This window comes from Punica granatum, chromosome 2 (assembly GCF_007655135.1).
Source record: "Punica granatum isolate Tunisia-2019 chromosome 2, ASM765513v2, whole genome shotgun sequence".
In the NCBI taxonomy this organism is placed as follows: Eukaryota; Viridiplantae; Streptophyta; class Magnoliopsida; order Myrtales; family Lythraceae; genus Punica; species Punica granatum.
Window position 1 is genome coordinate 33,865,246 of NC_045128.1, and position 13,392 is coordinate 33,878,637.

The 13,392-nt window shown below is 39.6% G+C and overlaps 2 protein-coding genes and 1 long non-coding RNA gene across 3 annotated transcripts; 1 reads left to right on the plus strand and 2 right to left on the minus strand.

Moving 5' to 3' along the window:
- Window positions 1-6,370: 6,370 nt before the first annotated feature.
- LOC116195101 lies at window positions 6,371-8,872 on the minus strand. Its single transcript, XR_004154579.1, has 3 exons — window positions 8,618-8,872; window positions 7,782-7,887; window positions 6,371-6,998 (listed from the first exon to the last, which is right to left on the minus strand). It is a non-coding gene; the product is annotated as an uncharacterized LOC116195101 (long non-coding RNA).
- A 538-nt stretch (window positions 8,873-9,410) lies between these two features.
- On the minus strand, window positions 9,411-10,169 carry LOC116193897 (leucine-rich repeat receptor-like serine/threonine-protein kinase At1g17230). The gene is made up of 2 exons (XM_031522640.1): window positions 9,779-10,169; window positions 9,411-9,475 (listed from the first exon to the last, which is right to left on the minus strand). The coding sequence occupies exons 1-2, from the start codon at window positions 10,167-10,169 to the stop codon at window positions 9,411-9,413; spliced, it is 456 nt and encodes a 151-aa protein (XP_031378500.1).
- A 2,358-nt stretch (window positions 10,170-12,527) lies between these two features.
- On the plus strand, window positions 12,528-13,103 carry LOC116193898. The gene has a single exon (XM_031522641.1). It carries the CDS (start codon window positions 12,528-12,530, stop codon window positions 13,101-13,103), a length of 576 nt encoding a protein of 191 aa, XP_031378501.1.
- Window positions 13,104-13,392: the final 289 nt, after the last annotated feature.

Consider the following 13,392-nt stretch of genomic DNA (forward strand, 5'->3'; position numbering starts at 1 on the left):
ATCAACACAAGATATAGATTCCAAAGTATCTGGATGTCTCATAGCATCGAATATGTTGAATGTAATCGTTTCTTTATCAAATTCTAAAGAAAGTGTCCCATTATGCACATCGATTTTTGTTCGGGCCGTTTTCATGAATGGCCTTCCAAGCAAAATGTGTGACGAGTTAGAATTGTGCTTGTCACCCATGTCAATGATATAAAAGTCTACGGGAAAGATGAATTCATTGACCTTAATTAACACATCTTCAATCATTCCCTCTGGGTATGAATTAGACCTATCAGCAAGCTGAATGATAATTTTAGTGTCCTTCAAAGGCCCTAAATTCAAAGTCCTGTAAATGGATAAAGGCATGACATTTATGGATGCACCTAGATCTAGCATGGCCTTCTCAATTCTTTTCTCACCTATAGTGCATGGAATGGTAAACATACCTGGATCCTTGCACTTTTGTGGCAATTTCCTTTGGATGACGGCCGATGCATTCTCCCCTACACTTATTTTTTCGCCCTTACTCAGTTTCCTCTTGTTGGTGCATAATTCCTTGAGGAACTTAGCATATCTGGGCACTTGTTTGATCGCGTCGAGTAGAGGAATGTTCACTTCTACCTTCCGGAAGGTCTCGAGAATTTCTTGTTCCGCTTCCTCTTTCTTAGCTCTCGCGAATCGACTTGGGAATGGTGGAGGAATGACTATCTTTTGGATGGGAGTGTTAATGATGTCTTCCTTCGTCTCGTCGACCGACTTCTCTTTCTTTGTTTCACCCTCATCAATTTTGTCTTGTGCCCGATTTTTAGAAGGAACTGCAGGTTCCAACACCTTCCCACTCCTTAGCGTGACTGCACTTGCATTCTCCCTTGGGTTTATTTCCGTTTGGGATGGTAGCTTCCCTTTCGCACCTTCTAGTTTGCTTACGGTGGTGGCAAGTTGAGACATTTGATTCTCCAGATTTTGAATGCTCGCCCTTGCCTCTTTTTGAAATGAAAGGGTGCTAGTTGCTAAGCTCTTGACGATGTCTTCCAATGATGTCAAAGAGTTTGATTCCTGGTTATGTGGAGGATCGGGTTTCTTATATCTGAAAGCTTGTGGTGGTGTCTGCTGATTCTGCTGTCCATATCTCAAATTGGGGTGATCTCTCCATCCCGAATTGTACTGATTGGAGTATGGATCGTACCGCCTTTGCTGATTTGAGAACCCGCTAATGGCATTTGCTTGCGGATCAGGTTCATCTTGTAGCTGTGGGCAAGCGTCGGTGGCGTGGCCTTGGAGGAAGCATATGCCGCATTTCTTGGTGTTTTGTACTTGGCCCAATACCACTTGCTTCATCAAAGTTGTTAATTCTGATATCTGGCCCTCTAGGCTCAAGCTTCCCACCTCGTTCACTCTACTGGGAACTGAATCTTGTCTACCTCCAAATTTTTGAGAATGAGCTGCCATTCTAGAGATCAAATCTCGAGCTTCACGTAACGTTTTATCCTCTAATGCTCCTCCACTTGCTGCCTCTAATAAGGTTCTATCCATAGGGAGCAAACCCTCATAGAAATACTGGAGCAGGAGCTGGTCTGAGATCTGATGATTGGGGCAGCTCTCGCAGAGTTGATTAAACCGCTCCCAATATTCATATAGCGTCTCGCCCGAGAATTGTTGAATGGCACCGATTTGCTTTCTGATGGTGCCTAGCCTCGAAGCTGGGAAGAATTTTTCGATAAATTGTCTCTTCAGATCGTTCCATGTAGCGATGGACCCCGGCGGTAAGTAATAGAGCCAATCCTTGGCCTTGTCAGCTAAGGAAAAAGGAAAAGCTCTCATCTTAATCTGCTCCTCTGTCACCCCTCGGGGTTTCATCGTGGAGCACACGGTGTGGAACTCCTTGAGATGCCTATGTGGGTCCTCTCCTGAAAGTCCGTGGAAGGTAGGTAGAAGGTGTATCAGCCCTGATTTCAGCTCGAAGGCGGCCTCTGTTTCTGGGTATGTAATACACAATGGTTGTTGGTTCAAGTCAGGAGCTGCTAGCTCCCTCCATGTTCGTTCTCTAGCCATTGTGGTTGCAGTCAATTCTTGTTCTTCTTCACTCTCACTGTCGTCGAAAGAAGAGGTTGGCTCCACGAGCCCGTCGGCTAGCCTTTTGGCTCTTCGATTCGCCCTTGCGGTCTTCTCGATCTCTGGATCAAAGATAATTTCACCTGTACGAGAAGAACGGGGCATATATTAGCTCAACAATTAAGAGAATTAAATTGCCTCCCCGGCAACGGCGCCAAATTTGGCAAGGCCTGTCGAAGCCCCCAAAATAAAATCGGTTTCCCCAAAACTTGTAGTAAGAAAAGGGTGAGAGCCGAGTCGAAATCCCAAAGGAGGCTAAAAGATTCTCTAAACCAATGAGCTAGCAAAGTAACGATAGGGGAATTTTGATAATCAAGAAACTAAATTGCAGCAAAAACAATTTAAAAGTGCAAGGGAGAGTAAGTAATCAATAATCGAGAGACGTATGACTTGAGTTCGAAAACCACCTAGCGTTTGGTTGATCATAGAAGCATCAGAATGTAAATTTCAGCAGCTAAGATTCGATTCCCGCGACCGCAAGGAATCAACTAGCATCTAAATTCTAACTAGTCAAAACACCGTCTAACTAGTAAGTTCATCAACTAGTTAACAAGGTATCAACCGATTCCCTAATTAACTAAGCGACAGCTTTAAGCGCAAGGATGCCTTAACCTGAGCGATTAATTGATTCATCAATTAATTGACTCGTCCTATCATTCTCTAACCAATTAGGGCAGCAACTACCGTTTGTTCCTAATTAGTCTTGCTTCGAATCGATTTCTACAAACACCGTAGTAGTCGTCGATAAGCTAATTTACAAATATCCTATTCACAACCATGACAGAATACTTGTAACGATGACATCCAAGAATAAATAAGTGCTGAAATCGAAATATTAAAACCTGCTCCTCACAACCAAACCGTGAGGTTTCCGTTCTCAAGTCAAACGAAACAAATTAGCCACGCATGGCTATGCAGGGATCCATGAAAACTGATGATCGTTGGAGGAACACTCCGCAGCCGCCAGCCTCCTCTCCCAGTTTCTCTCCACAGAAAACTAAACTTCCAGCAAAAAAAAAAAACCCTAAACCTAAATGATCCATAGGTTTTTATATCTCCCTCAAAAATAGGAAACAAATAATGAACATATCTTAAAGATTTCCTAAAAAACTCCCATTGTAACTGAAAGGGAATTCTAAGATTTGCAAATAAATCGAGAATTGATTCTAAACTCCCTCTCGGATCGGTTGTGCACGTGGTGCACCACTAACCAGAAGTCCTTGTATCCTTGCAAGTTCCATCTAGATACTTCAATGGTCTCCAATTCATCCCGAACATGCATCAAATTGCCTTCAATTCTTTTCTTGGACAATTTTCCTATAAATCGTCATCCAAGCATCATATACCATGAAAACAACATAAAACCGAGTCTAAATTTTACCCATTTCATGGACAAATCCTCTCTTATCAGTCGATGTACTCTAGTCTCTTAAAGTGCTCGATTTCATTGCCAGTTTACCACTGAAATTGTTCCAGCCCAGATCAAAGAATCTCAATTTATCTTGAAAGCAGCTGGAAGGATTGGCTAGTATTTTATAAATATCTCTGGTGAAGTAGTTGAAGGACAACCTCAGCGCAAACAAGTCGCAGAGGCTGCTGAGATTCTTTGGCAGTTCGCCTTGCATGGAATTGTTATTATTCGATGTTGTCTCAGAGCGGATGTTCTTTGTGTTTTGATGTCTTTGAGGCAGTTTGGTCAAGTCCTTTTTTTAGGGTAACTAGCTGTTGTGTTTTTCTAAGATAAGTTTGTTCTGTTTGTTGCTGGTTTTGTGGACCAAATAGTCGTTTAGTGGAGTAAATAGTTGGTTGGTGGACCTAGAAGTCGTTTAGTGGACTAAGTGATTGGTCAGTGGAAAAAACGTGTAGGTTGTTCAGCAGTTACAAGGTATCGTTTCTATATATATGCAGTTCTGACATTTAAATAATAAAGTTCCCTTCCCCAAAATTCCAGTTTTTCTCTGCAGTTTTTCCTTTTGTCCACTGATCTACAACAGTGGTATCAGATCAAAAATCAAAAACAGTGGTAGCGGAGCTCCCCTAATCTTTGTGGGACCTGTGAGAGACTTCTGAGTTTGATCGAGTGACTTGTGAGATTGATTTGAGTGGTTTGTCTACATCCATAAAAGTCAAGGAAAGATGGAGGTAAGATCGAGTGGCTTCTCAGCCATGGCTCCACCAATGTTTGATGGAGAAAAACTATCAAGCCTGGGCTGTGAGGATGAAAGCTTATTCGGAGGGTTACCACTTGTGGGAAGTTGTGGAACAAGACTACAATGTTGATCCTCTTCCTAACAATCCAACCATGAACCATATCAAGTATCATAAGGAAAGGACAATTAGGAAAGCAAAGGCCAAATCATGTTTGTATGCTGTTGTTTCCCCAACCATCTTTAGAAGAATCACGGCGTGTGACTCAGCCAAAGCTATATAAGACTTCCTTAAAGCCGAGTATAAAGGATCAAAAGCATGAAAATGCTGAATCTGATAAGAGAGTTCGAGAGACGGCAGATGAAGGAGTCAGAGACCTCAAAGAGTATTCTGACAGATTGACTGACATTTTAGACAATGTGAGGATTCTAGGCATTGACCTCTAGGCTGGTGCAGAAGATCCTTGTCTCTCTACCTAAAAAATTTGAGGCGACCATTGCCTTTTTGGAGAACACCAAAGATTTGTTAACTAGTAGGCTGGCAGAGTTGCATAGTGCTTTGCAGGCACAATAGCAAAGGAGATTGGTGAGGCAAGAAGGAAGTGTAGAAGGGGCTTTGCAAGCCTAAGTCCAGCGGAGTTATGGTGGAAAAGGGAAGAAATGGAAAGGGAAGAAACGGAATGGCAGTGCATTTGAGGTTGCTGTGAGTGAAGGAAATACAAATGCTTCAAGCAGCAACACAGGGGGAAGATTTCCTCCCAATCAGCATTGTGGAAGAAGGAACCATCCACACTACAATTCTTGGAGGAAGCCTGATATGAAGTGCAGAAGGTGTCACAAGCTGTGACATGTTGAAGCCATTTGTAAGGAGAAAGACACTCAGCATCAAGTTGAGGCACTATAGTCCAACAAGAGGTAGACCAATTATTTGTTGCTTCTGGTTTCACCTCTTGTGCTTCAATTGATAGTTAACTTGTTGATAGTGGTTGTACAACCCACATGACAAGTGATGAGAAGCTGTTAAGGGACCTTGAGAGGTCGGTAACAACAAGAGCCAGAATTGAAAATGGAAGGTATATCTTTGTGAAAGGGAAAGGAATAGTAGCCATTGAGAGCTACACAAGAGCAAAACTGATATATGAAGTTTTGTATGTTCTTGAGATTGATCAGAATTTACTTAGTGTTGGCCAACTTGTTGAAAAAGGTTCCAATAATATTCTAGAATCTAATGATTATACAACTACTAATATACTGATAATTAATATAGCGATATATAATTTTGATCTATTTATCATTTAGATGTTTATGAATAATTAATATCTTAATTAGATAGTATATTAAGATTTTTTTTCATATCATTTTTTTGAATTCAAATAATATTTTTTTTACAGTTTTTTTACTAAGCTAATTCCATTCCTTTTTTACTTTTCATTTTATCACTACTCTTTTATTGCATGACTTTATGTCATCTATAACAAAGTCTAAATAGAATTAAATAAATAAATAGAATTTCATTTCATAATAATAATTTCTTAATTTAATAATTCGATTCGAATCTTCCAAAATTTAGAAAAAAGAAATTCTAATATATAGAATATAATGTATATGTATTAGAATTAGAATAATATGCAATCCAGACCATACATAATGAATGAGACATTCTTCTGTTGTGATTCAGAGAAGAAAGGTGAGAGAAAGTGTCTGATCATTGATTCAATTGGTCAGGAGTTACCCAGAATTAAGATGCATGGTAAAAGCTTCTCTTTGAATCCACTGGAGATGAAGCTTGATGAGCTAGTGGATGATCAACAAGTCAAAGGGACACAGTCACTTGCAGATATACACTAAAGATGCAATGTGGCTGTTCCGGAACCTGTAAGATATAAAGAAGCTCAGGGAGATCAAAGATGGATATAAAAGGAGCCATCCATGATTGAGAAGAACCAGACTTGGGAGCTGGTGGAAAAGCCTTAAGACAGGAAGGCGATTGGAGTCAAGTGAGACTTCAGGACAAAACTAAATCTTGATGGCTTAGTGAAAAAAACCAAAGCCAAACTAATGGTGACCTTATTTTCTTAAATGGGGTCACTCAAGATGAGATTTATGTTGAGCAACTAAAAGTTTTTCGTGTACCAACACAATTCAGCTAAATGGATGAACACTTGCTGAACTTAGGCTATGGAAAAAGCTTGAGTGAATCAACACTCCATGTTATACGGGTTTATTCTAAGATGGACCAAACACTTCAAGGTCAAGTATTATTTTCTTCGAGAAGTACAACAAAGTGGAGAAGTGAAGCTAGTATATTGCAGAACAGAAGATTAGCTGACAGATATTTTCACCAAGTCTTTTCAAGTTGGAAGGTTCGAGCAGTTTGAGGAAAGATTGAAGTTTGCAGCAGCAGTGTCACAACCCGAAAATCCTACAAAGTTTCCTTTAGAGTATCACGATATCCATTTTACCAAATTTAAACCAGTTAAACAATTCCATAAACTCTCAACTACATCTATCCCAGCCAACCACGTCATATTTATATCGAAAGAGCATATCAAATCTTCAAAGTAACTTCTAGCATGTTTTTCAAAACCACCCATGAACAACTAAATAAAATTTTTCAGATCGTAACTATTCACGAACATTCTATACATAGCTTAATACCTACTATTTATACAAGTCTAGCTACAAATTTTCCACGATGATCCCCGAAGTCCAAAAAGTCCTCCGATATAGCTAGTCTAGCCTCTAATTCATCTGTAACAAGAAATATGCAGGAGGTGAGTTGCATCTCAATGAGTTGCATTTCAATGAGTACTAAATTCCATAAGAAAATGAAGTATTAAATTCACATTCTATATCACTTTATATAACTCAACTCACCACCAAAATATTTAAATAACAACATATCTTACCTACATCAATTTTAGTACCAACATCCAATTTAACATCAGTAAACTCAAATGAAATTTTTATTCAACAATTTAACAATCATAGAGGTCGCATTCCCTCGCAACAGAGTTATGACGGTACCGTAACCCCGCACACCTCATCTCCAACTCCTCAAATTCATTACCACAAGCAGGGGCCGCCTATTATTCTCCGGCGGTAGGAGTCTAGTGTCCATTTTATATTCTATCGGATCAGCGGTCTAGTGTCCTTGTTTATATCCCGTCGGATCAGCGGTCTAGCGTCCATTTTGTATCACGCCGGTTCAGTAGTCTAACATCCCTTTTATATCCCGCTGGATCAACGGTCTAGCATCCGTTTTTATATCCCGCCGGATCAACGATCTAGTGTCCATTTTGTATCCCGCCGGTTCAGCAGTCTAGAGTCCCTTTATATCCTGCTGGATCAGCGATCTAGCATCCATTTTTATATCGCGCCGGATCAGCGGTCTCACAGCCATCACAACAACAGTAACCACACTATATCGTAATGATTGAATTTCACTTACCTTCATCTTAACAAATAAGCATCTAGATTCATGTATTCTCTTAATTTCATTAATCTTAACTCAATGCACTTTCATATATTTACCCCGAATATAACCGCATTCTATTATGGAGTAGAGTATTCACCGAACTCCCAAAATTATCTTATTGAGTCGAGCCTTCAGGATGTATGGTCTCGGTCTCCTTGGCCCCTATTAAGTTCAAGCATAAAGGTTAGATTATATACCAAATAAGAGCATAAATATATGTCAGTTCAACTTGCTTGTTCCTTCATTTATGTAGCTATAATATAAGACTTTCATAATTAACAAGTTCTTTTACTTATCCCTTTCGGGTTCCGATTAACTCTTCAAATGGGGCACGATGCAAAATGATATGCATATGTATTTCTCAAATCACATCAACTTAGGATATGTTGCAAATAATATCAAACGGATGACCGATTCAATTAGCCAAGTTCAAGCAGAGGGTACAAGTAATTCTAAGTACTTCCTTTATTATAAAATACTAATAAGCAAGAGCTTAGTCACTCAATCCACCACATAATATCACCATAGTGTATAATAAATTCCCAAATCAATTTCATACGCACATTGTTCTCAATCAGAGCAAGTCAAACTCAGCCAAAGAGTACATATATGCATTGGAGACATACTCAATTCAATCAAGAGATTCGCTTCCTGCCTCAAGACCGAACACTTCAATTCCCATTTATCCCCAACCCCACCAACCTCTACTCTAAAAAGGATTCATCAGCCACAGAAAACATGAAACTCAATATTAAAGAATGAATAACCACGGAGAACAAAATTAAAGCCGAACTACTTAATTTGGCAATAGATAGAATCCTAGACCGATTAAAGCCGAACTACGTCTAAACTCAGTGAACAAGGGTGTCTAGGGTAGGGAATATCAACTTACAATCAAGAACTCCAATCTTGACCCTCTTCCTCTTCGACTTTGGTCACCTCAGATCGTCACTCTCTCTCTCGCTGTCTCTCTACTATCTTAAGTCCTGTTTTGCTCTGTTCTTTGTTGCCTGAACAGAACTAAAACTCAGCTAGAAGACTCCCCTGAACCTATCCTTCCTCTTCTTCTTCTCCACTGTGTCCTCTCGACTCAACTCTCTCTCTCTCTCTCTCTCTCTGTGTTTTTCCTTCGTCCTCCCCAGCCGGAAATAAAACACAGAGAAAGAAGGAAAAGAAAGGAACAAATGAACTGAGATGCATGCGGTGGAAAAGGGTTGTTTAAAACACGTGGAGCCCATGCCAATTTATTCTTCCTCTTCTTTTTTTCCCTTCCTCCAGCCACATATCAGTATATTATATAATATATAAACATATGTAAATATATGTATATGCATGCATGTTGAAAATTAAGTGCCGGGTCTCACAAGCAGCTGATCCAAGGAGGAGTATGTTGGATGTTGCCTCAGAGATGATGTTCTTTGTGTCTTTTGATGTCTTTGATTCGGTTTGGTCAAGTCCTATTTTTTAGGGATAACTAATTGTTGTTTTTTCTAAGATAAGTATGTTCTATTTGTTGCTGGTTTTCTGGACCAAACAGCCATTTAGTGGACTAAGTAGTTGGTCAGTGGACCAAGAAGTCGTTTAGTGGACTAAGTGGTTGGTTAGTGGACAAAACGGGCGCTGAGGTTGTTCAGCAGTTAGAAGTTATCAAGTCTATATATATATATGCAGTTCTGACGTATAAATTAAAAATGTTCCTTTCCCCAAAATTTCAGTTTTTCTCTGCAATTTTTTCTTTTTGTCCACTTATCTACAATAGAGGTATCAGAGCAAAAATCAACAACAGTTATACAGATGAAGAAAGGCGAGCTGTTTGTTATTATTAATAATCTCAGCGGGAAAGAAGAGGGCTCCTTGAAAACTAGAAGAAAGATCGAGATGTCTGATGATAAGTTCAGCAACCAAAGAGGAACCGTGGAACCTAAAGCATTGTCACTTAGGTCGAGAAACTCAAATGAAATGAATTTAACGTGCATGGTGGGAGCAACGTCTAGAAGAAAACAGCCCCCTAACCCCCAAAAACTGAAGAGAGTGCCCACCGACTGCAACCAACCTTGGCCGTTCCTGACAGTAAGGTCAGACAGGTCAAGGCGTTTCAAAGAAGGAATGTCTGATAGCCACTCGAGGTTGTCGACTGATATGGCGCTGGAATTATAGTTGTACCCGATAATGATATTGAGATCAAGATACTGCAGACTAGAAAGCTTTCCGAGGTGAAGCAGAACCTTCCCATAAAAACTTTCATTGGAGAGGTTAAGATAGACCAAATCTGAGAGGGAACCCAAGAATGCCGAAATTTCGGTGTACAAAAAGTTTTTCCAGCTTAGGTTGAGGTACCTTAAGTGCAGCAGCTCGATTAGAGAAAGATGTACCTGACCTGTCAAACTGCAGTCCCCGTACTCCAGTACCGGTTCAATCATCACGTCATAATGGATGTCAGACATAGCACATGGACTTCGAAAGTCAAGTGTCAAGACGTGGCCTGTTCTCTTACTGCATCCGATTCCCATCCAAGAACAGCAATCATCCTCAGTCCATGATGAGAGGCAATCAGAGTTGTCGACTAAACCCAGCTTGAATTTCAGAAGAGCCTCCCTCTCGGCCTCGATGAGGGATTTATTTGGGAAACCAGCACAGGCAGCATACCCTCAATGTCCCAATGACCACAAGTGAGAGTGCGAGCAGAGGCATTGAGATCGAAAATGACATTTATGGTCAGCCCCAGGCGAGATCGATGTTTACCATATGTGCTTGTGCTCTCATATTTATAGCCGCGATGCAAATAATATTAGTAAGAGCAATAGTAGTACTACTGTAGTAATTTATGTAACATCAATAATAATTCTTTTTGCCGCTATATTATTAGCCTAACAGTGAATCTGCAAAATTTAATTTTTCTCAAATTATATTTCATATCAGTTTGTACATTCGTAAACTTTATATAGTAAAACTCACTTGAGTAGGAATATATGCTTTTGAGTTAATGTAATGAAAATAGAAAAAAAATTACTTGTTAATTATTGGAATTAAAAAGTACTTCAAAGATATAGCAAACGCGTTGTAAATACAATTTTTTATACGTATAGTAAAACTCACTTGAATAACCATAAATGTGCTTGAAGGAAAGACTTCATAGGGATTACCTTTCGTAGGAAAGAAGTGCCAGTATTCTAGTACCTCGACGTTACGGCATTAAGTCAATCACTAGCATCCATGAAGGAATTACTTCTTTAAGTTCTAGTCTTCTTTATTTTTTGGGCATATCCTTGCACGCCTTCACACAAATTTCACACAGCAATCCTTGCCCATCGTTTGATGTTTTACCCAACTCCGCGTATTATGGGATGGAGTTGTTAACCCCATAAATCAACCTTATCCTTGAGGTGTTTGTCCTACAATTGCAGAAGCATTACCTTATCTTAAAATTAAAAGAAAGAAAATTTGGGGGATTGACTTACTGTAGACTTGTTCACATCCTAAAATCAATTTTGTCCAAGTAACATAACTGCGACACAATACACACCACAGAGGGGAGATTGCTGGATACTGAGGTGGACTATGGAATCACAGTATACACAATGTAAAAATGCTTATATGTTATTAGTTCGTTGGAGAAACAGCACAATCAAACCCCAAGTCGGATGAGAGCAACAAATATTTAATTCCCAGATAAATGTTTCTATATGATTCTATCTGGTGATTCTGGTGGCCCATCTGTTACGGCAAAATGAATAGGATCACAATCCCGTGACCCAATACTTAATTAATCTGAATGCCATTCCATCATGATGATGATCTGCATCCCAAATATAAAAGTGAAATGAAGTCGGCACGTACCCCCTAACCAGTTTCAAGTGGTCGAATTTCGCTAATCTGGCTCTACTTTTCCAATTTTGGCCAATATAAAATATTCAATTTGTTCAGTAATAAAAGTTTCTTCCAACTTGAGCCTGTAAGGTTATGAGCAGCAAAACACAGAAAGGAAATTCTGGCCTTCCACAAAGAAATGTAAAGCTTAAAAGTGAGCAGAATTTCTTAAATCTGATCAAAAACATTCACACTCAGGCCTTAAAATGCTTTAATTTAATAGAAGGATCAACCTGATACCTCAAACCGCAATTCATTGGGAAGAGTTATCCTTCAAAGTTCAACCTGAATGTGGTGTCGTGTTAATTTCTGGTGATCAAGTTTCGAGATAAGGCCAATTCTGCTGAATATAGATTATTATTCCTTTCCAAAACGATCTTCTGCGGCGCATAATGATAGATGATTGGATTTTCTTTCTCCTGTGAGACCTTTCTGACTTCATGAAGGGCTGCCATCTTGACCTCGATGCTGGTTAACATCGATGGATTCAATTTTCCTTTGGGAAAATTCAGAAGTACTGATAGCGGAAAATGTGTAAATGTTGGAGATAAATGCATCAGAGCTGTTGTGTTGTTTTTCTTTTTGGTCAAATGTCAGTTTTGTTTGTTTCCTTAGTTGCTATTTTTAAGGATTCAATTAGCATTTGTTTAGGAGTTTTTTGCACGTTAAGTGCAGTTATGGTCATGTTGTATTTAAGCTTTCTACAGGAGTCCAGTGGTGATAAGAAAATGAAGTTTTCTTCTCTCTCACAGTTATCCTTTGTTCTCCTCTCCCTCTATGTGTGTAAGTGATTTTGAGAAACACTAAGAGAGTGAGAGTTTGAGAGATTTAACAGTGGTATCAGAGCACCCTTGATCTTAAGGGACCTGTGTGGGTGAAAGACTTGTGAGGTTGATCGAGTGTTTTTGACTGCATCCATAGAAGTTCAAGGCAAGATGGAGGCAGGTTCGAGTGGATTCTCTGCCATGGCACCACCAATGTTCGATGGGGAGAATTATCAAGCATGGGCTATTAAAATGACAGCTTTTATGGAAGGTTGTGATTTGTGGGAAGCGGTGGAAGAAGACTACGAGGTGGCTCCCCTTCCTAACAATCCAACCATGGCTCAGATCAAGCTGCACAAGGAGAAGAAGACCAGGAAGGCAAAGGCAAAATCGTGTCTTTATGCTGTTGTGTCACCCACCGTTTTCACCAGAATCATGAGGCTTGAGTCAGCAAAAGCTATTTGGGATTACTTGAAGGAAGAATATGAAGGAGATGAGAAGATTAGAGGTATGAAAGTGTTAAATTTGTTGAGAGAATTTGAAAGGCTTCAGATGAAAGAGAGAGAGACCGTGAAGGATTTTGCTGATAAGCTTGTGGAGATTGCTAACAAGATTAGAGTGCTGGGAACTGATATGAAGGATGATAGGCTAGTGCAAAAAATTTTGGTTTCTGTACCAGAAAGGTTCGAGGCAACTATTGCTTCATTGGAGAACACTAAGGAACTTTCAAACATCAAACTTGCTTAAGTTCTTAGTGCTTTGCAGGCTCAAGAGCAGATAAGTATGATGAGAAGAAAAGGGATTGCTGAAGAAGGAATGATTGAAAGAGCTTTGCAAGCCAAAATACAGCAAAGTTTTGGTGGAAAAGGAAAGAAGTTATATGGCAATGCTTATGAAATTGTTGCAGCAGAAAGATCGAATAGCAACCAAGGGGGAAATCATCCTCCTTGTCAGCATTGTGGAAGGAGAAATCATCCACACTATAAATGTTGGAGGAAGCCGGACATGAGATGTAGGAAGTGTCAAAAGTTGGGGC